At 52.2% G+C, this 26648-nt stretch overlaps 1 protein-coding gene and 1 long non-coding RNA gene across 2 annotated transcripts; one reads left to right on the top strand and one right to left on the bottom strand.

The window, feature by feature from the left end:
• Positions 1-3: 3 nt before the first annotated feature.
• On the bottom strand, positions 4-10149 carry LOC113592459 (uncharacterized). Its single transcript, XR_003412336.2, has 3 exons — positions 10024-10149; positions 4896-4935; positions 4-3065 (listed from the first exon to the last, which is right to left on the bottom strand). It is a non-coding gene; the product is annotated as an uncharacterized LOC113592459 (long non-coding RNA).
• Positions 10150-10164: 15 nt separating this feature from the next.
• On the top strand, positions 10165-25357 carry SLC35F6 (solute carrier family 35 member F6). The gene is made up of 6 exons (XM_027033379.2): positions 10165-10383; positions 18965-19037; positions 19795-19966; positions 20201-20413; positions 21225-21335; positions 22900-25357. The coding sequence occupies exons 1-6, from the start codon at positions 10307-10309 to the stop codon at positions 23367-23369; spliced, it is 1116 nt and encodes a 371-aa protein (XP_026889180.1). The 5' UTR covers positions 10165-10306; the 3' UTR covers positions 23370-25357.
• Positions 25358-26648: the final 1291 nt, after the last annotated feature.

The raw sequence follows: 26648 nt of genomic DNA, 5'->3' as shown, positions 1-26648 counted from the left end.
AAAATAAACATTTTTTTTAAAAACTCTCCCAGGTGTGCTTAAGTGGCTCAGTCGGTTAAGCATCCAGCTCTTGGTTTCAGCTCAGGTCATGATCTCACAATTCATGAGTTCGAGCCCCGCATCTGTCTCTGCCCTTACAGCGTGGAGCCTGTTTGGGATTCTCTCTCTCCCCCTCTCTCTGCCCCTCCCCAACACACTCTCCATATCTTTCTCAAAATAATTAAAAATAAACTTAAAAAAATATTTTAAAAAAATCTCCCAAATAGGTGAAAATGGTACTCATTATCATTTTAATTTATATTTCTCTTCTTATGAGTGAAGCTGAACCTCTTTTCATGGGTCTAAGAGGCACCTCCCTTTCCATGGATTGTCTGCTTATGTTCACGTCCATTTTCCTTTTTGTTTCTGGTCTTGTTTGTATTAAATTTTGGTTGACATCTTAATTAAGAAACAATTCACATCCCACAAAGCTCACCTACATAAAGTTGTACAGTTCAGGGGTTTTAGTCTCTTCGCAGGCTGTGCAATCATCACCACCGTTGGATTTTAGAACATTTCGTCTCCCTCACAATAAGAAACCCAGGGTACCCATTATTAGTCCCTGCCCCCCAACTCCAGTCCTCACCACCCCTGCCGGACTGAAGCAACCACTAATCTATTCTCGACATAGTCTTGCCTATGCTGGATGTTTAGTTCACACGTATAGAATCATATGGCTGACTTCTTTCACTTAGCATATTGTTTTCAAAGTTCACCCATGTTGCAGCAGATGTCAGAAATTCATTCCCTTTTATTGTTGAATGATATTCCATTGCAGGGATACACCTCAGTTGGTATTCCTCTTTCTTCGGTTGATGAACATTTGGGTTGTTTCCACTTTGTGACTATTATAAATAATGAACGTTATTGTAACAGTTTTGGAGTGGACATATGTTTGCTTAGGGAGAGAAAGAGGTAATGGAGAGAGAGAGATCGAGCAAGCATGGGAGAGGGGCAGAGGGAGGGAGAAAGAAAGAGAGAGAGAGAGAGAGAGAAAATCCCAAGGAGTCTCCATGCTCCGTGCAAGCCCGATATGGGGTTCGATCCCCCCACCCTGGGATCATGACCTGAGCTGAAATCAACAGTCGATTGCCGGACTAACTGAGTCACCCAGGCACCCTAGGTTGGATGCATCTTTTAATTTCTCTTTGAAAAAAAATTTTTTTAACGTTTTATTTATTTTTGAGACAGAGAGAGACAGAGCATGAACAGGGGAGGGTCAGCGAGAAGGAGACACAGAATCTGAAACAGGCTCCAGGCTCTGAGCTGTCAGCACAGAGCCCGACGCGGGGCTCGAACTCACGGACCGTGAGATCATGACCTGAGCCAAAGTTGGCCGCCCAACCTACTGAGCCACCCAGGCGCCTCTAAAAAATACCTCAGAGTGGATTGCTTAGTCTTAAGGTAACTCTATGTTTATGTTCACCATTTTGAGGAACAGTCAAACTGTTTTCCAAAACAGATGTACCATTTTACATTCCCACCAGCAATGTATGAGGGTCCCAGTTTCTCCAAGTCCTCTCCAGGACTTGTTATCTCCCCTCCCTGCTCCACTCTTTTTTTTTTTTTTAGAGTGGGGCGGGGAGGGGCAGATGGAGAGGAAGAGAGAGAAAATCTTCAGCAGGTTCCAAATCCAGCAGGGAGCCCAGCACAGAGGCTGCCGCGGGGCTCAATCCCTCGACTGTGAGGTCACGACCTGAGCCAAAACCAAGAGTCAGCCGCTTAACCGCTTAACCGCTTAAACGACTGAGCCACCCAGGCATCCTCACTGTGGTTTTGATTTGCATTTCCTTAATGGCTAAGCATGGCTGAGCACCTTTTCCTGTTCTTATTAGCCATCTATAGACTGTCTTTGAAGAAATGCCTATCACACTGATTGCTGAGACCTCTTTACATGCAGAGGAAATTAGCCCTTTGTGACATGAGTTGCAAATATTTTTCAGAGGCATCGATCTTTCATTTTATTTATGCTTTTTTTACCTCCAGGCAAGGTTTTGTATCATACTTAGAAAGGCCCTTTCCCCGCCAACACCGTTACAATTTTTTAAATGGCTTCACATGTTTACTTCTAGCAAACTTATGGTTTAATTTTTTTCTAGTTAATCAAATCTTTTATCAAATTAGAATTAATTTTGGTATAAGGCAAGAGTTAAGAACCCAGATTTTTTTCCCACATATCTAACCAACTGTCCCAATACTTTTTAGATATCCCTACTGATTTGAAATGCCACACTTTTATTTACTAGATTCCTACAAATATTTGGGTGTATTTCTGGACATTCTATTCTTTTCCATTGACTTATGTATCTATTTGTGTTTTAGTTTCATAAAGATTACATGTTTAAGACTCATAAATACAGAGAACAAACTGGTGGTTGCCAGAGGGGAGAGGATTAAGGACCCCCTGGGTGGCTCAATTGGTTAAGTGTCCCTTTTTTTTTTTTTTAATGTTTATTTATTTTTGAAGGAGAGAGAGACAGAGCAAGAGCAGGGGTGGGGCAGAGAGAGGGAGAAACAGAATCCGAAGCAGGCTCCAGGCTCTGAGCAGTCAGCACAGAGCCCAACGTGGGGCTTGAACCCACGAATTGTGAGATCGTGACCTGAGCCGAAGTCGGCCGCTTAGCCAACTGAGCCACCCAGATGCCCCAAGTGTCCGACTCTTGATATCAGCTCAGGTTGTGATCTCACGGTCATGGGATCAAGCCCCAAGTCAGGCTCTGCACTGAGCATGGAGCCTGCTTGGGATTCTCTCTCCCCCTCTCTCTGCCCCTTCCCCACTAGCACTCTCTCTCTCTCAAAATAAAGAAAATTTTTTAAAGTTTTAAAAAAACATAGGTGAAGAAGATTCAGAGGTATGAACTTCCAGTTGTAAAGTAATGAAGTCACAGAGATAAAAAGTACAGCGCAAAGAATACAGTCAATAATACTGTAATAACTTGGTATGGTGACGGGTGGTAACTATACTTACCGAGGTGAGCGTTTTGTGACGTATGTAATCACTGAATGATTATGTTGTACACCTGAAACTAACACAATAGTATATGTCAGCTCTACTTCAATTAAAACTTCTAACATTTCTTTTAAAACTTGCATATTTGTTTTTACTGTGGAAAATTTCAAACGCGCAGAAAATCTTTCAAACAGTACAAGAGCCCCACGTCTCCAAAACTTAGCTTCAACAACCAGCAATTTCTGCCATTCTTGTTTCCTGTTTGGTTTGGGGGATTTTTTTTTTTTTCTTTTCTCCTTTTTCTTGAGTTGCCTCAGTCTTCTCCGGCTGCCATTACAAAATACCGTAGACTGGGGAGTTTAAACAACAGAAATCGATTTCACACAGTTCTGGAGGCTGGGAAGTCCAAAGTCAAGGAGTTGGCCAGTTTGTTTCGTCGTAAGAACTTTCTTTCTGGCTTGCAGATGGCCACCCTCTCCCTGTGTCCTCACATAGCCTCTCCTTGGTGTCTGCATGAGGAGGAATGTCTTCTTATGAGGCCACTAACCCATCATGAGGCCTCTACCCTCTAACCTAATATCACCCTAATTATCTCCCAAAGGCCCCATCTCCAAATACCATCACATTGGGGATTAAGGCTTCAGCAAATGAATGGAAAGGTTGGGGGTGCAGGAATAAATACTCAGTCCCTAACAAGAGCATTTTAAAGCAAATCATTTCACCTGGGACTACCCCGTCTCTAATTGCTAAGAACTTTTTTCAGAAATGTAATTCAGACACCTCTATCATAAATGTGGTAGGAAGAAAAACGGACCCCTAAAGATGCTCATGTCGTAACTGCCCAAACCTGTGAATATGTTCTCTCATGTGACAAAAGGGACTTTGCAGATGTGATTGAATTAAGGCTTTTGAGGGGCACCTGGCTGGCTCAGTTGGTGGAGCATGTGATTCTCGATCTTGGGGTCATGAGTTCAAGCCCTGCGTTGGGCCTAGAACTTACTTTAAAAAATAAATAAGTAAAAACTTTAAAAAATAAATTAAGGCTTTTGAGATGGTGGCGGGGAGGGTGTCCTAGATCATTCAGGCAAGAGGGTCAGGGTCAGAGAAGGAGATGTGATTACAGAAACAAGTCAGAGTGAGGTGGGGCCAGGATCTAAGGAAGGCAGGCAGGCTCTAGGAGCTAGAAAAGACAAGGAAACAGATTCTCCCTTAGAGCCTCCAGAAGGAACACAGTTCTTGATTTTGGTCCAGTGACTAAATTTCAGACTTCTGACTTCCAGAACAGTAAGACAATAAATTTGTATTGTTTTAAACCACTATGATTATGGTCATTGGTTACAGCAGCAATTAGAAACTAATATAACCAATAAAATTAGAAATAACTCATTGTCCAGCCCATGTTCAATTTTTCCCAAATGTTTCAAATCTTTTTTTCAGTTAGCCTGTTCACAGGTTGTATATATATATATTTATTTATATTTATATTTAAAATATATAAATATATAAAAATAAATTTTGATAAAATAAATATATTTATATATAAATATAATAAATATATATATTTGAGAGACAGAGAGGGAGAACTTGAGGGGGAGGAGGGGCAGAGAGAGAGAGAGAGAGAGAGAGAGAGAACCCCAAGCCAGCTCCACACTCAGCCAGGAGCCCGACGCAGGGCTTGGTCCCACGATCCTGGGATCATGACCTGAACTGAAATCAAGATTCAGATGCTCAACCGACTGAGCCACCCAGGTGCCCCCACAGGTTGTATTGTTTTAAATGTAACTTAAGCATATACAGGGCCGGTGAGTTGTTTTATTACGATCTGGTTTAAACTAAATTAATAAAAACTGAATCCAAATAAATAAATACGTAATAAATAAACATAGCTCACAAAGTCACTACTGACCTGGGCAAGTCGCCTGCATTCTGGGCCTGGGCTTCCTAACCTGAAAAGCAAGAACATTAGGCTAGATGAGGTGTTCCCTATGCGGGCTCCGGGTCTGGGCTGCACGGGACCTGGGAAACCGTATGCAAAAGCGGGAGAGTGCTCAACGCCGTCTATGTCTTAAAAATCCCCTACAGGGGCGCCCGGGTGGCTCAGTCGGTCGGACTTCAGCTCAGGTCACGATCTCGCGGTCCGTGAGTTCGAGCCCCGCGTCGGGCTCTGTGCTGACGGCTCAGAGCCTGGAGCCTGTTTGGGATTCTGTGTCTCCCTCTCTCTCTGCCCCTCCCCCGTTCATGCTCTGTCTTCCTCCGTCTCAAAAATAAATAAACGTTAAAAAAAAAAATCCCTTACAAATGCCCTCACCCCTAGCCGGAAGGGTGTTAAACACAGGAGCCTGGGGGGTTCCCTGTTTGAGGCTCATTTCCTAGAGGCTGATGTAAATTTAGAGACTTAACAGAGTCAGAAAAAGAAAACATCATGGGCTTACTCAGCAGCATATTCAAAGGACGATGTTTACCTAAGACACACCAATTCAGTGCAGCCACCATCATGGCTCATTCTCTGTGAGTGAGGGGACTGAGCTGGGTGCCAGTGTGAGCAGATGAAATTCGGGATGCCCAGTTAAATTTGAATTTCAAATAAATAATGAATCACTTTTAGTATAAATGTACCCTCCCACACAACCTTGGAGATATGCTTACACTGAAAAATGATTCATTGCTGATCTGAATCAAATTTAACTGGAAGTCTGTGCTTTATCGGGATCCAACTTGATCATGCTCCCAGAGAACCAAGGCAAACACCAGCTTCCAGGATCTAGTGACCGGCTCTAAAGGACAGATGGAAGGGGCTCCAAAAAAGACGCTAAGGAAGAAAGGCAGAGAGCAGGTTTGAGAATGACCTTATGAGAGTCTGAAGCTGGAAGGAGCAGGTGACTCCTAATCTAATCATCTCCAGTCACCATAGAAACCACTAAAGTCAGCCGGAAAGAGCTGGTGAACCCCAACACCCACCTCCTCTCCACCAGTATAGATCGTTCACATTCCCTTCCTAGGTGAGGTCTGGTCGGACGGGATCTACTGTCTCAGTTGCTCTCCCAGGAAACAGCTGGGACCTGACCCTGCCCTCTTCCTCCCAGCCTCAGATGGCTGCCCCAAAGCACCCACCCTGTTGTGAGTGATGGCACCTGAACACCTAACCCTGTGTCAGAGAAAAACCAGGGTCAGAGAGTAGTTAAAGCAATAAAAACAGATTTTATTCAGGACTATTGCGCTAGAGGACAAGTGACCTTGGTGTAGAATCGGGCTCCATTCCAAATACAGCAGGGGCAAGTGGGAATTTATAACCAAGGAGTGGGGGCAGGGGATTGGCGGATGGAAAACGACTAAGAAGAAACCTCATCGATAAACGGGGATTCTGGCTAAACCAACCTAACCAGATTCGTGCTGAAGACAGGCCCAGGTGATCAGACACCTGGGAGATGGTGGGGGATGAAGAATCCGGTAAGATATGGAAGTCGATCAGAGATATGGAGAATACAGGGTTCTGGTTACACTAACTTAGCAGGGCTGTTACCAAAACTGGATTTTATATGGAAGTGCCCATACGAGCCTAGGAGAAGATTCAGGACTAAAGTCTGGTTGAGCAAAAGAAGTCTTTGTCACCTGCCCACAGGGAGGTCACATTCTAGCAGGGGAACAGGACCCAGGAGGGAAACGGCCCAAGGACATACAGCAAAAGCCTGTTCAGAACAAATCAGGCCCGTCCTGGACTCCCTGTCCACGTATCTCTCTGTCCCTTCCCGGGTAAAGTAACTCTCCTCATCCAAAATGTGATTAAATTGATCAGGACAATGTTCAATCTTTCAGACAAGACATGGGCAGGCAGTAAGCTCTGCATACAAATGCAGGAGTTTGCAGTGACACATTTTGTATTTGACTCCGGAAATTAGAGGTGCTTTGGAGGTAATGCAAATTGATTCAAGACGTCCCCGGCCAGAAGCCTGGATCATGCACTTAGGCAAATCATGCGAAGTGCTTTTTAATGCACTGCCTCAGATCCTTCTGTGTACCTCTCTGATGGACCAGCCCTGACCTCACAGCAGCTACACTGATCCTCCCCATGGGGCCTCCAACTGCACTTCTGCGTCTGTCCTCCTTCCCTTTGCACACAAGCTCTGAATGCTATTGTTTCCACTTTACAGACAGGTAAGTAGGGCGCTGAGTGATTAAGCGACTAACCCATGGTCAACTTACTCTAAGGGACAGAGCCTGCTGGAGGCCACCCTCTCTCTCTTCCCTAGTCTAGGACAACGTGCACAGATGTTACTCCATTCCTCTAGGTTCTGCAACCTTTAGAGGATCATGAAGAACGTCGTATGTCTGTCCGTCTACCAGCCTATCCACACACAGGATTCTGTGGAAGGAGCACGCCTAACGCTTAGTAAATTTCTCCCTTTGCTAAAAATTTGCTAAATTTTCTCCCTTTCTTGTAACTCCAATCTTCACAGAAGCTGCTGTCTTTAATCAAGACAATCAAATCTGAGCAATTATGACAGCTGTTCCTCTGATGGCCAAGATCACCACACGGAGAAGACTGACCCACCTTTGACTTCCTGCAGGCTCAGAAAGTTTTAAGGTTTGCTTTGTGGACATGTTGCTTAACCCAGGAAACCAGGGCTTCCAAAATTACGAGGCAAATTTGTACCCAACATACGGATTTAGCTCTATCCCTGAATTTCATCAAATAAGAATCCAGAGGATTTTGCAAACATACCCACCCAGATTCCTCTCTACTTTTCTCGGAATCTCTATCTCCTGTGACTCCAATGCCTTTGTCCTGGGCTCACTGCCACCTATGGTCACTAATGTCAACCCTAGTTTTCACCTGTAAACAGCCTAGCCAGGCTAGGCTGTCAGTGTGAAGGCTGGCTGGCCACCTCCACTGTGTCCACATGGTGGCCTCTGCCTGGAATGCCCCCGTCTCCACCTGGAACAATCCTGCTTCTCCTTCAAGTCCCTGCTCAAATATCCCTAGAATTCCAGCTTCATGGGGCTGCTGTGAGGACTAAGGTCAAGCACAGGTGGGCACAGACAGGGGCACCTGGTCCAGGACAGCACTGACTGTCACTGTCATGCCCTCGCTCCTGCCCCTCTTAGGGAAACCATCCCCTTCCCAACTTCCTCTGCCTCTTCCTCACACTACTATGTGGTTACTCGTGTGCTCACCCCTATCCTCCATAAAGTCCTGAACTCCTGGAGGGCAGGGGTCTTGTCTTGCTTGTCTTTGGGGCCCCACACCTGACTCAGGGCCTGACACTTAGGGGGTTCCATGTATATTTGCCCCCAAAATCCTCCGGGCTCCTGGGCTCCAGGGACAGCAGCTTGATGAATGGTCAGAACACTGTGATAAGTTAAAATTCATTGTATGATGTGGCTGTGGACACAGACAAAGACTGTGCTGTTAGTGACATCATGTCGGGCTGGTGACACCACTGGTCATTAGGAATGGTTACTTCAGGACACAGCCCTTGGCTTGTTGGGAAAATGGTCCAGAGTCCCATCCAGTGTGTCACTATAGCCTGTAGGAACTGTCTCCAATAGGGATGGGGCGACCCAGCTGGTGTGGTCTGCCTGTCTGCCTTCATGCACCTGTACAGGCCTCAGCGTCTCGGTGAATATATTTTGATAACTGCATGGATTCCTTTTAATATCACATGATGGGGCACCTGGCTGGCTCAGTCAGAAGAACATGCGACTCTTGACTTGGGGTCATAAGTTCAAAACCCACGTTGGGTGTAGAGATTACTTACATAAATAAACTTGCAAAATAAAGTAAAATGGGGGTGCCTGGGTGGCTCAGTCAGTTGAGCGCCTGACTCCAACTCAGGTCATCATCTCCATGAACTCACGGTTCATGAGTTCAAGCCCCACATCGGGCTCACGACTGTTAGCCCAGAGCTCGCTTTGGATCTTCTGTCCCCGCCTCTCTCTCTGTCCCTCCCCTGCTCGTGCTCTCTCACTCAAAAATTAATGAACATTTTTAAAAAACGAAAATAATCATGCAAACAAATAAATAAATAAAATATATAAGTCACATGAAACTAGTTGCATTACTGAGGACAAGAAGCTGGGAAGAACCCTCCTCTGTATCTGCACGTCTCCCGCTGACAGAAGAGAGCAGGCTCCAGTGAAGGAAGCAGAAAAGTTCCTGGCAGGTCTGTGGGACCCAGACACACTCCATGTCCACTCGTGCCTCCGTGCCATCCCACTGGCATTCCCTCCTCCAGGAAAGCCCTTCCCCTAGTAACCTCCTACATTTTGTCCAGGACCCCACTCATGCACCTTCTCTTTCAGGTCTTCCTGCAATAAAGAGGTCTGGTGCAGTCCCTTCAGAGTTTTTCTGATTCAACCCTGGCCATTTTCACAAGTTCAATGCAGTGTTAGGGCAAGAAGGAGGAGCTGGCAAAAAGTAACAAGATCTGCAGTAATGGGGAAAATGTGTCCCCTGGGTCTTAAGCAGTTTCCCCAAGGCTTTGCACTCCAGCATGTGATGTGACAGGCATGAGGTGCAGACCAGAGGCCTGGAGAAGAGAACAGAGGACATGGGGGGTGGGGGGGCGCTGAGAACTAGGACTAGGATCTTAAAAGCCGGAAATCCTCAGCAACCAAACCTAGGTCTTTCTGCCGCGGATGCCTCAGAGCAGCATCCTGGGAATGCACGTAGGGAGCCCTGGTGGAGGGGCTGTATCAGAGGTAGGGATCTGAAGGAGACTGAAGAACCCCCGTGCAAACCCCCCCACTCCATCACTCACTAGCATGATCGTAATGACGCAAATCACTTGACTTGCTTTGATTTGGTTTCCTCCGCTATAACATGGTCTCCCGGGGACCAAAAGTGGACTACGCCACTTTTCTGGAAGATGTGAACAACACATCTTAGGGACACGTTCCAGGCCTCCCGGGCGCTTCCCTGTTCAGACGAGACTCCCAAGAGGCCGTTTCCACTTTGTGGTTCGTCTCTGACAGCGCTCAGCTCAATCTCTTTAAACGGTTTACAAAACGCTCCGACATCAACAATGCATTCTCACCGCTTTTACAAATGGGGAGACCTGGGTCCGTAACTTGCCACCGTCACGCTGTGGGGACCGGCGCGCCCCGGGCGGCTCCGCACCGCCTCCGCACGGCTGCCCGGCGCCCTCCTTGGCGGGGCGGGGCCACGGCGCGGGGCGGGACCTGGACTGGTCACGTGACGCCCGGCCCGGAAGCGCTCGCTCCCGAGACCCCCTGGTGACGGGGTCGGGAGCTGCTACCTGGAGCGAGCGCGGAGGTCCCGGGGGTCCCTGCAGTTTCTCGCTCCCTGCATTCGCCGCCATGGCCTGGACCAAATACCAGCTGTTCCTGGCCGGGCTCATGCTCGTCACCGGCTCCATCAACACGCTCTCGGCCAAGTGAGTCCGGGCCTGGCTGGAAGGGGAGGGGGCTCAGCCGGACCTGCCGCGGCCCGCGAGGGCGCCAGCGACCCCGCGCACCTTCCTCGCCCTCCCCTTCCTCGGCTCTCCTTTCCCGGCTTCACCGGCTCGCCTAGTTTCTCCGGTCGGTTCAAGCGATTTGGGGGCCCCCAAGAGGCGCGAGGCCCGGGGAAATATGGACAGAGGCCGGGTCGCCAGCTGGAGGACCCAAGCCCCGGCTCATTTGATCGCTGAGTGTTTGATCCCGGCGAGTCACCTTCCGTCTCCGTGCCTCAGTTTCCTCGTCTTTAAACGGGAGGGTTGGAGCCCAACGGTGGGGTCGGAGGCAGGCTCTCCAAGAGCTGTAGGCAGAGGTGGGGTGAAGGGGCACTCCCACACTTGTGCACACGGGCTGCGGTAGAACCCATGCAGGCCGAGTAATCCGTGAGCGTGGAGGCGACAGAGAAGGGGTGCCCCTTGGGCTTCTCACGGAGGAGAGGTTACAGCTGGGCCTTGAAATTTCGGTGGGATATCTACATGTGGCTGGACGTCGAGGCAGGCAAGAGCAAGGTCACATCGAAGAGTGTTATAACCAGCCCCAAATGCCCAGGCCGCATCTTAATCCCACAATCAAAGAAGGGCTTTTGAGCAGAAAGTGACAGGTTACAAATGGTATGATGAACCTGATGGTCAAGATGAAGAGTAGTTTTGGTGCAGGGAATACCACTCCAAGCCTGCTACATAACAGATGAGGGAGGTAGGAAAGGAAGGGACAGGTGGGAGAGACCAGGTACAGAATGAAGCCATAAACCCTGACCCACAGAATGGAGAGACAATGACCAGTCCAGGGTTTCTGCCTGCGAGAATACAAGTGTCATTAACCCAGACAGGGAAGGCAGGTGGGCAGTTCAGCTCTGATGCATGAGGGTGAGGTGCTTGTGGGACAGAGGTAATAGTCCCGAGGAGGTTAGGGCTTGAGGACCCAGGGCTGTCATGAGACTGAGGGGTTGAGCATGGCCTCCTCTCTGTAGTGTACAGGAGACCCTGGAGGCAGCCCCTTGTCTGGGCAATGCTTTGTCTCTTGTTCTGCCCCCGCCTCAAGACAGGGCTCTCCTGCCCCCTCTGTTTACCATCTCAGAGCCCCCAGTACCCAGATCCTGGCCTCTCTCTGAACCGATTCCAAGGTGCACGTGGAGAACAGTGGACAGTGGCCCTCTCCCAGCCAGACCTCACTTCCAGCTGGGCCCTGCCAGTCTCCACAGCAAGGGGGAGGCATGCCAGTCACCCTCTGGGCTGTGTTCCAGACCCCCTGAGGGCTGGGGGAGGGGGGCAGTCATCTCCTATCCATTTTTTAGGTGTTTGTTCCTAGCACACTCCATCAGTGATATGAGACATGTTCCAGAGGAGAGTTTGGAAGAGAGGCATCCTGTTCAGTTGATCAGACATGTATAAGGTACCTACAGGGTGTAAGGCACTGTCTGGACTCAGGGAAGGAGGCTGGAGCAACCAAAAGAAAGCTTGAGATGGTTAGAATCAGAGGTGAAGGGGTTAGAATATACAGCCTGGCAACCACGGTGTCCTCCCTTCTCCAAAGGAAGTAAAGCTCTGGGTGAACCCCACTGTCTCTGGTTGGGTTATGGCCGGCTGTGTCTGTGCCTTGAGCTGGTCTCCTGGGCCCTGTGGCCTCCTGAAGGTCACTGCTTTTGCTGAGCCCTTAACTGTAAAGGTGACTCAACATGAGAGCTCCCATTCTCAGGATCTGAACACAGCAGCCAAGTTGTCTGTCTGCCCATCTGTCGTACTAGCTAAGGCCTTAGCCAAGTGCTTCCAGAGTGGCCGTGGGTCTGCCAGGGCTTCTGTCCCCAAGGAGAGTTGAGATTGCCAGTTACTACTGGGGTAAACTGTGCTAACTCAGCTCCTTCCTGGTCAGGTAGGAGGCCAGGGGAATCCTTGGCCCCAGGAGGCCTTGCCCTTGGAGGCTGCCTCAGAGACAGGAAAGAGACTCCCATGTGAGGACCCAGCCTTTGATCCTGTCACCTGATGTGGGGTCTCTCGGGAGCCTCCCTACCTCAGATGGACCACCAGAACTGGGCCCCAAACATTGTTCTAAGGCCAGACTGTGAGAAGGACACCCTCAGAGAGAAAATGTGAGAGAGCAGCTATGTACATCCTGATGGGAATTAGCAATTTGAACTCACACTCTGACCTGCAGTTTCTGACAGGGACAGACTGGCTAGAATGTGACCACAGCCAGTGCTAACTAAGCAATTGCTATCCAGAGAGCATCCCGTGCCCGGTCCTCCTGCGGCCACCTTTCACGTGTTAGTTTAATGAATTCTTGTAACCAGCCTGTGAAGGAGATACGCTCGTTGTCCCCGGATGAGGATCCTGAGGTATGGAAAGGTGGAATTGCTTGCCCAAGTTCAAGTCAGCTGTCAAATGGCAGAGTTGATAATTGAACCAAAGTGATCTGGCTCAAGAATCCAGGCTCTTCATTGTCAATATGGGATGAGGCTAGAGACTTCTCTATTCATTTTTCAGGGCATTTCAAGTTGTTAGAAACATAGAAATCACCCATTCTCATCCCCACGATCTGTGGTCAGGGTCCCATGAGAAGTTTCTTTTTGTGGCCCAGCTGACGGGTGTCAGAGTGGGCACCAGAACCTGGGTCTCCGCATTTTTTTTAACATTTTTTTTTATTTATTTTTGAGACAGAGAGAGAGAGAGCATGAACAGGGGAGGGTCAGAGAAAGAGGGAGACACAGAATCTGAAACACTTAAGGCTTTGAGCTGTCAGCACAGAGCCTGATGCGGGGCTTGAACCCACGGATCGCGAGATCATGACCTGAGCTGAAGTCGGCTGCTTAACCAACTGAGCCACCCAGGCGCCCCATCCTGGGTCTCTGCATTTTAGCCCAGTCCTTCCACAGCTGCAGAACCCCAAAGCCGCTCTTCCTTGGGGATCTCCTTTCGTATCTCCGCAGGCAAGAGCAGCCAAGCGTGACCCTTGGGAGTTGTGATCCCACAAGTGGCAGCTCCCCTCCCTGCCACCAGAGTGCCCGACCTCCGGGACTGGGCAACAGGCCTGCGTCCCAGCCCAGGGGATCCTGCTGTTACCCTGCTTATTTCCCACCCACCCCCCCCCCCCCCCCCTCCGGAGCCAGGGGCTGCTCTCGGTTCCCACATTGCATCTCCAGTAGCCTCTTTCGGTTCCTTGGCCTGTTAAAAGGAGCACGTTTCTGTCCCCGGCATCCAGGGGAGACTAAACATAGTAGAGACGGAAGTGGCTGAGCACATGCCACCTGCTGTCCTGGGACCACAGGGCAGCTCTCCCCTGGAGGGGGCCACTGCCCGCTCGGCAGGTTTGGGGAGGCTGCAGGAGACAGGCCTGCCCTGGCTGGGGCCGGAGCAGGGGGCACATACCCACAGGAGGGAAAGCCGCCCATCAGGTTGGCCCTGTGGCCCTGTCCCCGGGCCTTGGCAGAGGGCCCCTCCCGGTGAAGTAGCTGCTTCTCCTTTCTTGGCTGCCCTGGCCACCCCCCCCCCCTCACTGGGACCTTCTGCTGATGTGTCTCCTGCAGACCAAACGTTTCCCCCGCTCAGCACTGCTTAGGGCTGTCTACCTGAACCAGAGCCTGCCTGTGGGGTCCTGTCCCTTTCAGAGCCCCCTTTTCCTGAATCCCGCTGGGGAGCTGCATGGAAAGAGCCAGTGCAAGTAGACACTCACTAAGTAAGGCTCAGATCGCCACCTAAACCGCCACAGACTGGGAAGCTCACCCGGCCCGGGAGGGGCCGGTGGGTGGCGGCGGGGGGGGGGGGGGGGTGGGGTGGGGTGACTTCCCCTCCAAAGTCAGGCCCCTGGTGCAGGAACCCTGCCAGGAAGGAAGGTGGCAGGAGGCCTGGAACCACCGGGCCTCTATTAGGGAAGGACTTGTATATGGCCTTTCTGTGCCAGCTCTAACTTTTGCCTTGGTGGCTGTCCCTACCCTTAAATCCCACGAGCTGGCATTGGATAATTGCTTCAGAGGGTTCCTTTGCCAGCCTCAGGAGGGCCGTATGTAGAGTGGAAAGAGTTGCAAGGCTTGGAAGCTATGGGATTAGGTGAGTCATGGGGCCTCCCCAAGCCTCAGGTTCATCTGTAAAATGGGTGTCATTTCCCCACCTTCCACCCAGAAACAAGGGATCCACTGAGGAAGATTTTGCAATACTTAGATGAGAGGGCTCGTGACTGTTTATTACCAACCGCTGTGACACCCAGAGAGTGGAGAAGCTCTGTGGCCCTTCCAAAGATCCCAGGCAGGAGAAAGAAGCTGACTCACCAGGCTTGACAAGCCGGGGGCGCCAGAGGAAGTGGCAGAGATTGTGAGGGGGATGGGACGCACAACCGGTCAGTCCGAGGGAGCTCCATCAGCCACATCCTCAGTCTGTCCGCACCCCCTGCCCTCACGTGGTTGTGCACGCTTCTCAGAATGCTGAGCTTTGAGTTTGGCCATGCCAGAGTGATTCACCCCCAGCACGGGGAGCCCACACCGCCCCCTCCACCGGCCTGCCGAGACCCCATCTAAAAGAAGCCAGTCTCCGCCAACAGAAGGCATCTACTCATGTAGCGTGAGCCGGACCCTTGCGGGGTCCCACAGGCCTCCTGCCCATGAGACCATGGCTTTCCCTTAGGGTACAGTATCTAGAGAGAAGAGAGGGCCCATCTGCAGAGCTGACCTCTCTCCACTTCAGCGAGGGGAGTGGGAAGAATCTGGAATAAGAAGGTGATGGGAGAAATTCAGGTGCTGAGGAAGGAGCACAGAACTGGAGGAGGAGGCCCCTGGGTGCTGGCCTTTCCTCTGCACCCGAGGAGCCCCGTGTCCCTCAAGCCAGCCCTCTCTGGTCCCCGGGTTCTTTGTCAAATAAGGTGCTTCCTGAGATGATGGTTGCGTTTCTTTTCCTGTATCGGCACTTGTTGGCCCTGTGGCCCCTCCAGCCGCCCCTGCTTCAGCCAGCAGGGTGGGTCACAGAGAATGCTCCAGCTTTAGGGCTGGAGCAGAGCAGGCAATGTTGACCCAACACGAGGGGTGAGACTCCTGCTCAGTAGAGGGGAAAGAGGGAGAAGGGGCAGAAAAGGACTTTCATTGACTACCCGCCATGGGCCACCTCTTACATATCTCCTATTATTTATTGCTTTTGACAGTTCATCAGTATTGGCATCATCATCCCTATTTTATAAATGAGAAACCTATTCACTTGTCCTACCTATGAGGCTCAAAAGTCGTGAGCTTTCCACATATCCTGCCGCCTCTTCAGAAAGCATGTGAGCAGTTGGGTTTGGCGCTAGACCCGGCCCTTTGTTAACTGTGTGAGTCTGAGCCCGGCTCCCTCCACCCCTCCACCCCAAGCCCGCAAGTCCCCACATGGAAAATGAAGTACGTGAAGTGCTCAGCACAGGCCTGGCACGAAGTCAGTGCTCAGTAACTTGTACCTTCCTAAAAACATGTAGTGAAGCGTTTTGCAAACAACAACCCCACCCTAGGGGCCGTTGCTGTCATCCCCCCACGAACTGGAGCTGGTTTTGGTCTCTTGTTCTGTGCTGTCTGGGGTCCACCTGTGCCGACACAGTGAGCTGAAGCCTGTCTCAGGACCAGGACGGGAAGCCTGACTCCAGCCCTAAGTGCCTGCAGGTCCGAACTCTTCCCTGCCTGCAGAGAGGCTGGGCAGGGCCGCCGGTCCTGACACCCAATCCCTTGGGCTGCAAGCCTGCCCTGAGCCTTCAGATACAAGAGGACTCCATTTCCCAAGCTGGGAACACTGCCAGCCCCAACTTGTTGAGGCAGACCCACCCCTTGGGGAAAGCAAAGAAGGCCTTCGGGGCAGGAGGGGGAGCTCAGCATCTGCCTTACAGCCGGCTCTGCGCTCGCTGCCCACCCCTGGGGACAAGCCTGGCCGGCCCCACCAGCAGGTGGCACCTCACCCAAGTGGGCAATTAGGACCCAGAGGACGTTGCCTCTGGACTGTAGTACCTGCCTATTTGCTAGGTGGAGTCTGGCAGTCCCATTTATCCGACCACAAAATGTTGGAGCTTCCGTATAGTAATGTGCCAGGAGCTGGGGGGTCCAGAGGTAGAGAAGTTGCTGGATGCTGAGCTTCCACTCTCTTAAGTGATAGTGACTCTGGAACACACAGTGAGACATGTGAGTTGTCGTTGCTAGAAGCTGCATAGGCAGTCACCCAGGCGGAGTCCCGGGAGATGGCTCTACCCCTAGATCGAGGCGGGGGGGGGGGGGGGGCGGGGGGGGGCACTTCGTGAGCCTACCTTGTATGCTGGGTGTAGTACCATGATGAGGAAGGGGCTTGCACGCATGCCCTCACCCTGAGCTTCTGGCTGACCTTCACGGACTTGGCAGGACCTCCCTCATTCCTCCTGGCAGAGCCCTGGCTCCAGCTCCAGGAATTTCCATCTCTGACTTGACCTGGGGCAGTTGGCTATACACCTTGGTGAAGCCTAACCTCTTTATTCCTCCTCGCATCTCCTCTGTTACACTTGGGTGCCTCACCCCCAGGTCCTCCCGGAGTGAGAGTAGTCCTTCCTGCCCGGGGATCCAAGAGCCTGAACTTGCCGCGAATCGGACAGAAGTGAGACCTCAGAGAGCCGGTGGTTTCTGTAGTGGGGGCTTTCTTTGCCACATTGGTACTGGGACTGCTCACAGCCTGGTCCCCTGACCCAGATTTCTCCCTACATTTCCAACCAGTCCTGTCAGAACTCCCACCCTTCAGCTCTCCTCTGACCCTCACCATTCCCAAGAACCACAGGCCCTCCTACCTGCCCCTGTTGGCATCTCTGGAGTGCCGGGGTCTCCCGCTCATTCACTGCGAGATAAGTTTGCCACAGTCCTGTTTTGTTCACTGGCCCTGGGGTGTGGTCAGATCAGTGAATGGATGTGGTCTCGCCCTCACGGCTGCCCAGGAGCTCTACCTGCCCTTCATGCTGCCAGCATCCGGGCCTTATGCCCTTGCCCCGGGCTGTGGGAAAGAGCTCCCTGGTCCCCTCCTCAAACTCAGGGCAGAGAGAAGCCAGGGCTAGCCAGGATCTTTGTCAAACCCAGGCCCTAACCAGTGGCCCATACTTGTAGCACTGTGGAGGGCACAGGAAACAAAAGCCTCCCCTTACCTTTTGGGACCTTGGCCTTGTTGCAGAAATGAGCCAGCAGAGTAGGGCTAGGTACTACCGTGTGGTTGCTCTTGTCAGACATTGCAAGGAAGGACATTTAAGAAAAAGAAAGTCCTGGGTCTTGCAGTTTACAGACAGCCACCACCTATGCGTGGGGTGCTACACAAGGAGCAGGTCCATGGCCCGCAGGACATTGCCCTGGGTCTGCATTGGCTTGAGTCAGCTTGTGATATGACAGACGCAGTTGAAGCCATGTCGACGAACGGCAGGATATGCAACATGAGGCGGGTGGGGGTGCCCTCCTGCCAGGCTCAGTCCAAGCCAGATCACCCAGCTCTGGGCCCGGGCCCACCTGCACGCTTCCAGAAGTCAGTAGCCAGGGGACTAAAATGTTAGGAGGAGCTGTGGCTCTTTAGGCAGGAGATGAGGAGATTCAAAAGAAGGTGGAAAAGTCTCCAAATATCTAAAGGACTTTCAAATGGAAGAGGTTAGACTAGACCTCAGGGACACGACAAAGCCCAGCAAAAACGAAGTTCAGGGGCGGGAGCTGTAGTGCACGGACGGCAGACGGTGCAGAATGATTGGCGGTAGCTGCCAGGGCACAGGGCCGTGAGGGGTCCTGGGCTTGTGTCTGGGGTTGCTGGGGAAGCACGCCACACTCGGTTATGCCATCTGCCAGGGTGCCGGCTGGGCGTGCCCTCTGCTAGAGCCACACACTTGCCACCTGCTTTACAGTCAGTGCTAGAAAAACCCTCCAGACCCTTCAGGTGATATGAAGGTGACCGGCTGCTCTCTGCCAGACAGTCATTTCCCAGGGCCCAGATGCCCTCGTAGACCACAGGCGCCTGGTATTTTTCGTGCCATGGGCCCCTTTGACAGTCTGGTAAAGCCTGGAATGTTGTTTTAAAATATGCAGATAAAGGATAGGATTACAGAAAAAGCCACTTATGTTGAAGTAAAGTTATCAGAACATTGAAAAATCCTATTTGTGTATAGAGTAATATGTGTGTATATGCTTCTTAACACAAAATGATAAGCAGTAGGTCTAATTGCCGTAATTTTGTAGTAGCGATGGATGTAATTGGCACTTCACAGTATCCGCAAGGACTCCGATGGGCTGGTGAGAGTAACTGTGACTTGTGCGTGTGACAAAGTCACAGGTACTGCGGGGCTACGTTCCCAGTTTGAGGAAATGCTGTGTTTTGGCTAAAAGTTTCTAGGCCCCCGCTTCCTGTCCACGGTCCCAGATGAAGACTTTGTGCTGTGGAATCCGGCCCCTTCGAGCAGGAGTCTCATGCTGGGCCAAGTCCCCTAAGTCTGGCCTCTTGGCTCTGAGAGGAGCCAGCTTGTCCACAGGCCCCAGAGCCAGGCTTGCAGAGCCCGCACGCGCCCGAGGATTTGACCTTCTCTCTCTCTCCGCTGCAGGTGGGCAGACAACTTTGTGGCCCCGGGCTGCGGAGGGAGCAAGGAACACAGCTTCCAGCATCCCTTCCTTCAGGTATCTAGCCCCGTCCCTGCCTCCCCACCTCTGACCACCCAGGCCTCAGGTCACGTGTGCCCACCAGGCCCTGCTGCTTCCTGACCCAGGGTGGCGCCTTCCCCTGCTCCCGGGAGAACCATCTCCTTCCCTCCCTCCCTCCCCAGAACAGACGCCAGGGTGTGAGTGCCGGTGGAAGAAGGCAGAGGGCACAGCCCTCTCTGGAAGGCCTGCGTAAGTCCTGGTGAGCAGTCCTGCCCCGGACGCTGTAAGGCCAGCCCTCCCACGTCCAAGTCAGGACACATTTGGAAAACATCAACCCCAGGAACAAAGCCCGCTCTGCACCCATGGGCAGCCCGGACTCCTCTGGGATAGAGCAGACACCATAAATGGAAAGCACCTTATTGCTAGGCTGGGAAGCGGGAGGCTAGTATTTCAGCCCCAGCTCTGCCAGCAGACTTGCTCTGTGACCTTAAGTAAGTTCTTAACCCTCTCTGAGCCTCTGTTTCTCAGTCTGGAGCTTGACCAGAGGTTGGCCTACCCTGATGGTTTTCAGACCAGCTGTACACAGCCTTAAGGTTCCCATCAGGATGTTTCTAGAGCTGAGGGCTTAGACCTAGGAGGTAGTGTCTGGCCTTTCACACACAGTAGCTCTGCTTTTGTCTGTTGGACGCATCAAGGTATAGATAAGCTTTTGTTTGAAGAAAGGCTGTGTTAAAATTTTGTCAAAGGTGATTCTCCTTCCAGCTCTAAACTTCTAGGGTTCTGTCCCCTGCAGGCAGTGGGCATGTTCCTGGGAGAGTTCTCCTGCCTGGCTGCCTTCTACTTGCTCCGGTGCAGAGCTGCGAGGCACCCAGAGGGCAGCATGGATCCCCAGCAGCCCTTCAATCCCCTTCTTTTCCTGCCCCCAGCCCTCTGCGACATGACGGGTACCAGCATCATGTATGTGGGTGAGTAGCTGGGCCAGGCTGAGAACGGCCCGAGGGGCCACTGGTGAAACAGCCACCCTCACCCCAGTTCATCTCACTCCTGCCCCACTCCCAGACTTACACACACACACGCACGCACACAAGATTTACTGAGTACATACTATGTGCAAGGTGTGTCTTCAGCCCTGAGGACACCTCAGTGAAAAGATAGCCTCGGCCCTTGGGAGCTAACATTGTGTGTCTCTCCTCTTCTAGCCTTGAACATGACCAGTGCGTCCAGCTTCCAGATGCTGCGGGGAGCAGTGATTATATTCACAGGCCTGTTCTCGGTGGCCTTCCTGGGGCGGAGGCTGGCGCTGAGCCAGTGGCTGGGCATCCTTGCCACCATCGCGGGGCTGGTGGTCGTCGGCCTGGCTGACCTTCTGAGCAAGCATGATGATCAGCATAAGCTCAGCGAAGTGATCACAGGTACAACAAGGGCCAGGGACCCAGGGGCTGCCCATCCTGTCCTGTCCTCCCTGGGAGCCAAGCACAGAGTCCATCAACAGACTTTTGCAAGCTCTTCTGTATGGCAGGCCCTTGGTGAGGGCACATGGGGGACCTACAGGCCGACTTGGGCACGCACCTGCTCTCGAGGTGGCGGATAGAGTGCACAGAGGCACAAGCAGCATGAGAGACGGGTGGGCTAAGGAGGGGAGGTCAGGAGGGAGAGGATCTGTGCCATGATAAACACACCAACTACTGGGTCTGCGAGAGGAAGGGAACGGATGTCTCTTGAGCATTTACTAAGTACCCAGCCCGGCGTGAGTGCTGAAGGTCATCATCATAGTAATCCCCACATCCCGGAAAGGAGGCCTTGCAGCCTCTTCTATGATGATGGGACCCCTCTGGTCCTCCGAGGACAGACTAAACCAGAAATGTCTATCACAAAGGCTTGTGCTTCTCAAAAGACCTGCTTATCACCCTGTTGTGCCACTCGCAGTCCCAGGCAGGCCTCTGGGCCTTCTGGAACCTCGGCCCAGAGTGGTGACAGTGCCTGCCCTGCAGGGCTACCCCACCCCTCAGGGACTAGGAAACCAGGCATAGGACTGTCATGATTGCGTCATAAACTATATGGTGCCCTGCAAAAGGCAGGGGCTGTGGGGGTGGTTGTGTCCCTGTGGGAGCCGTCTAACCCTGCACTGGGCCTGCCACCCTGCCTCTGGCTCCACAGCCATCCTCCATCCCTGCCCCCCAACCCCGTGCAGCCCAGTCTCACCCTGGCTCACTTCCCCCACAGGGGACCTGTTGATCATCATGGCCCAGATCATCGTCTCCATCCAGATGGTGCTAGAGGAGAAGTTTGTCTACAGGCACAATGTGCACCCACTGCGGGCAGTTGGCACTGAGGGTATGTGAGCACGGAGGCTGGGAGCAGGGCGCTGCTGCCGGGACACCCCGGAGGGCAGCACGTGGAGGGGACACACAAGCAGGAGCACGGGGCAAGGTGCCAGGGTCCACGGGGAGGGGGTAACCCCCCCCATTCCTCCCTCCCTTCACCACGTGTGTGTTGACAGATATTCTGACGCCTGCCATGCACAGAGCCAGGAGCTAGGGGGGCCCAGGTGGAGGATGAAGGGGATACATGCCCCACTGTAGAGGAGTTGGCCAGCAAGAAAGGACCAGACAGCGCATTTGGGCTCAGGCCACTTGTGCTCAAATGATGTGTCACTTGCCAAGCACATCTGAGTGTCTTTAGGACAGGGAAGGTGGCATTTGAGCTGCAACAGGAGTGGGAAGGAGGGAACTCCAGACAAAGTGAAGACGCGGGGAGCTGGCCATGAATGTGGAAACCGGTGAGGAGTAGTTGGGTGAGATATGGGTTTGATGTTGGGACAGTGATCAGGAGGTGAATGGGTCAGGGTCTTATCCCAGAGAACCCTGAACGTCCGGGAAGTTGATTAGACTTTCCGTGATGGGCAGGGAGGAACCACCAAAGGTTTTTATTTTTTCATGTTTTATTTATTTATTAGACATAGTGTGCATATGCACATGCCAGTGGGGGAGGGGCAGAGAGAGAGGGAGAGAGAGAATCCCAAGGAGGCTCCGTGCTTCCAGCACAGAGCCCAATGCGGGGCTCCATCTCACGAACCATGAGATGTTCTGAGCTGAGATCAAGAGTCGGACGCTTCACTAACTAAGCCATCTAGGCCGCCTGGAAGCACGAAGGGTGTTTGAGCAGGAAAGTAACTCCCAAAGCGGATAAGCTTTAAAGGTATGAAACCAGCAGGGCAGATTAGAGCAGTCCTAGCCAAGTGTGGCCTGCGGGCCAGTCAGGGAGCTGTGTGCACCTGGCCCACAGGGCGCCGAGGGCTTCTGGCACAGTGTTAATCAGCTGGATCATCGACTAGTTAGTCAACCACATCATCAAGAAGTTTGTTTGGATCCACTCATTTTTTTTCTCCCTTGCAAGACTTTCTGAATGGAGCAGCGCATTGATTTACATTCAGATCCAGCTCCTGGTCACAGACCAATGGCACTGAATTAGAGAACGGTGTTTTTCCACACTTGGGAGAGCAGTGCAGTGGCGGCAGCGGCCATTCTTTTTTAAATGAATACCATAGAATTTAAAAGAGCCAGAGAACATTGCGAGGGTGGCTGTTGGTTTGTGAAAGTGCGCATACAAGCGTATCCGTGCCTGTGCACACATATACTGGTAACGATACAACGCGTGTCTTACTCTGGGTCCAGACAGAAAACACGATTAAAGCGGAAGAGGGCAGCTAGAGCCCCCTCAGCAGGCCGCTGTGAATTCCAGATGAGCAGGCAGCCCCAGGCCCTGCAGGGAGGCGCAGGTGTGAGGAAGGAGCTGGGAGGGGTGGCGGGAGGGACACCAGGGGAGCCCCTGCTGGGCGGGCTAAGCTGGGGATCTCGGGGTGGGCAGAGAGTGCCGCATACTTCTTCCACTCCCACAGGCCTCTTCGGCTTCGTGATCCTCTCCCTGCTGCTGGTGCCCATGTACTACATCCCCGCCGGCTCCTTTAGCGGAAACCCGCGAGGGACGCTGGAGGACACGCTGGACGCCTTCTGCCAGGTGGGCCGACAACCGCTCATCGCCCTGGCGCTGCTGGGCAACATCAGCAGCATTGCCTTCTTCAACTTCGCGGGCATCAGTGTCACCAAAGAACTGAGCGCCACCACCCGCATGGTGCTGGACAGCCTGCGCACCATCGTCATCTGGGCCCTGAGCCTGGCGCTGGGCTGGGAGGCCTTCCACCCGCTGCAGATCCTGGGCTTCCTCATCCTCTTGATGGGCACCGCCCTCTACAACGGGCTGCACCGGCCGCTGCTGGCCCGCCTGTCCAGGGGCCGGCCCCCCGCAGAGGAGGGCGAGCACGAGAGACTGCTCGGCGGCTCTCGGACTCCCATCAACGATGCCAGCTGAGCCTCTTGTGGGTTCTCTGCTGCTACCTGGATGCGCCTTGTCCACCCTGAGGCTGAGGCCACACGGGCTGGGGAGCCTCCAGCGCCCCTTCCCTAAGGCCTCACCCTGCCCCTCCCCACAGACCCCGGGGCAGCTGCTGCCACAGAAGACCACCAGACACCCAGGTCCTCCTCTGTCACCACCCCCTGCATCCCCCACAGGCCTGGGTGCAGTGACCCACTCCTGGCAGGCTCCCCCCAGCACCACCACCCCCCCTGCAGCCCTAGCACTAAATCATGAAGTGGGATCGCAGGAGCTAACAACCCTAAGATTTCCTCCTAAGCCATAAGCTAAACGTGGTTCTCCAAAGAAGAGAGGTCAGTGAGCAAATTCAAACCAGAACTAAGCACCATATTTTCTAAAACGTGTAGGGTATTCCCTAACCCTGTCTGGAGACCTAAGTTTTAGCTGGGCTGTCCCATAAACTCAGCGAAAGTTCCCTCAGCCCATCACCTAGTTGCTCTGGGCCTCAGCGTCCTCCTGTAGAAAGCAGCGGGTGTAGACGCTGTGGCTTCGGTGCTTTCCAGACTCAGCTGGGCCCATTCTGTGGGAAAGGAGTAATAGCCGCCCCTTCTTGGGAATTGTCCCTCTGCCCATGGCGCCTCCTCCCCATGCCAGTCCTGCTGTCCTTGCTCACACACTCAAGGCCTCCCTGCCTGGCAGAGATCATGAGGGGAGTTCCAGGCAGCCCTTAATAGCAGCTTTTATGATCCCTTCACCTTCCCTTTTAAAGATGAGAAAACTGAGGCCCAGAGATGTGAGTTGTTTGGCAAAGGGCTCTCTGGCTGTGGGCTCTAGCCGTGCAGCCACGTGATCCGATCTGGCAGCAGGCTGGGATCCGGAGCACATGGACCTCAGCCCCACCCTCAGCAACCTGACTCCACCGATCACCCTCCAGGGCGATGAATTTACCGGGACTCCACCATTTAAAGTAACTCTGGTATCCTAGGCATGTGTTAAAGGCTTAACTTTTGCATAACAGCCTGACAGGTGGATGCAGATGAGGAAACCGCTGGCCCAGAGAGGGTTAAGTGACTTCCTCACGGAGCCAGCTTTCCAAGCTAGGTTTGCCTGATTCCAAACCTACAGCCCCACCCACCTTACTGGTTTCTCTGGGCAATTTTCCCATGGCTTGGTTAGAAGCTTCATGTGCTGTTGTCCTCCCTGTAACCCCACCACAAAGGGAGGGGACTGGCACTGGGGACCCCAGGGAGCTGAGCAGCCCTTCATTGCTGAGTTCCTCGCTCCGTGGCAGTTTCTGGAGCCTCAGACCATTTTTCTGGGCAGCTCCATCATAAAAGAAAACACCAAATGCCTTCCTTAAAATAGATTCTGGGGGAAGAGATATTTGACAAGCAAAGCCTTCAGGCAGTGTGGGAATCAGCAGGTTATTACGGTTTCTTGGGTGAGGAGGGACTCTCCCTATCAGCAGCTCCAAGTCCCAGGGGCCCCCGAGCTTCTGCAGGGAACAGTGTGTAATCAGAGAGTGAGTGTGCTGGGACTCCAGCTGCCCTGTCCAAAAAGCTGGGGCCTTAGAATGTTTTAGGCTTTATTTTTAAAAACAAAAGGGAAATGGGCCGTGTAAGCTCTTTTTTTATCTTATTATTATTTTTTTTTAATGAGAGGGAAGGAGCGCAAGGGTTAAACATCAGGCCTGCCACTGACCGGGGTGAATCACTTTACCTCTGGAGCTTGGGTCTTCACATCTCCCAAATAGGAAAACCAGCCTCCATCTTGCAGAATGAGCATGAAAATTACATAAGATAATAAATTGAAGGTGCCTGAAAGTGTCAACACACAGTGGAGCGTCCTGTAAGGCTGCGCTGCCCACCAGGGTGGCCCACCAGGGTGGCCCGCCAGGGGCACGGAAGTCCCAGCAGAGGCCCAGCACAGAGCATCGGTCTTGCTCAGAGGGGAAGAAAGGTTTTATTAAAATTCATCATCATGGAGGCCAGTGTAAAATCTCCATCTATTTTAAGACAACAAGATGCCTCGAACATTTTACGGTGACAGTAGGTTCACTCTCTCCTGTTGTCAAGGATGCTTTGGAGGGGGAGGTCCCGAGGCTTTGCTGGTCATGTGGATGGGAGGGTAAGGACCACCACTCTCACTGAAGCTGGAGGGTTGTGGGGAATATTTTCAGTGGAGTAAGGGGGTCCTGAATGGTGGAAGTTTGGTGTGAAGGTTCTGAACCCCCAAATCAGAATTGACTGATAACAGACTTCTGTAAACATCGGTTCAAACTGACGTTCAATTTAAGCGTCTGCATTGTGGTGGACTGCTCAGTCCATCCCCCTAGCAGTGTGGTCCTGGGAGAGCTGGGGGGGCAGGGGCTTCCTGCAGGACTGCCATCCGGGACCTGGAGTAGCTCTCAGGCTCCTCTCCTCCAGGAAGCTGCCCACAAGGCAGAGATTTAGGACCAAGCCAAGTGGTTCTGTTTTGTCTTCACTTTGTCCAAAGGTCTCTGCTACTTTAACAAGCAAACAGCATTCAAAGAGGTCAGAAGCTCTGACCCCTGCTGAGGACAGGAGGAGGAGTGGAGCGAAGGGCCACCTCATATAGAGGAAAGAAGCAGAATCCAAAGTCAGAGAGCTGTGTCTCAGCCCCACCTCTACCTTGGCTAGGTGACCTTGGACACCCTCTCAAGACCTTAGCTACCTATAAAAAGGAGAGGTTTTCAGCATTGCCAAATATGTACACCTCCCTGACCTGCTTTACAGATTGACCTCGTTTCATAGTTGCCTTGGTTCAGAACCCTTCTGGCCTTATGTTAACTACATCCTTTCAAAACGTAAAAGTCAGCAAGGAGTTTCCCCTAGCTATAAAAGTTCATAAATCACCCTTCTTCATTAGGAACACTTGTCCAAGAGTCTTTAGTAAAAGGATTACTATCCCAGAATTTACTGAACTGTGTTGAGAACTGATGTGCTCCAAGGACTGTGGGCCCATGAAAGAAAACAGGAGATGAATGTGGAAGGAAAGAATTCCAGCACAGCATGACGTGCATAAGAGGCCTTTGAGATACAGAGGAGGCAGTACCACTCTGTATCAGAATGGTGTTACAGAATGAGCAGGGAGTCTCCCAGGCCGGTGGGGTTGGAGGGAGCGGGTATTCCTGGAGAAAGGAGAAGCTTGTAAAAAGCATAGAAACATGCAAGTGATGTATTCAAGAACTGTAGGTAAGGAGACCAGTATGCCTGGCAATAAGCACGCAACACTAAAAGTGGCCAGAGTCAAGGT

The sequence above is a fragment of the Acinonyx jubatus genome, chromosome A3, assembly GCF_027475565.1.
Source record: "Acinonyx jubatus isolate Ajub_Pintada_27869175 chromosome A3, VMU_Ajub_asm_v1.0, whole genome shotgun sequence".
In the NCBI taxonomy this organism is placed as follows: Eukaryota; Metazoa; Chordata; class Mammalia; order Carnivora; family Felidae; genus Acinonyx; species Acinonyx jubatus.
The sequence above is the reverse complement of the archived record's forward strand: the minus strand, read 5'-3'. Positions and strand labels throughout refer to the sequence as shown.

Bases quoted from the DNA above. Each gene is read 5' to 3' on its own strand.
- SLC35F6 (XM_027033379.2), top strand. From the start codon at position 10,307: ATGGCCTGGACCAAATACCAGCTGTTCCTGGCCGGGCTCATGCTCGTC. The intron at 19,038-19,794 runs GTATCTAGCCCC...TGTCCCCTGCAG, and splicing joins TCCAGCATCCCTTCCTTCAG to GCAGTGGGCATGTTCCTGGG. The intron at 19,967-20,200 runs GTGAGTAGCTGG...CTCCTCTTCTAG, and splicing joins TACCAGCATCATGTATGTGG to CCTTGAACATGACCAGTGCG.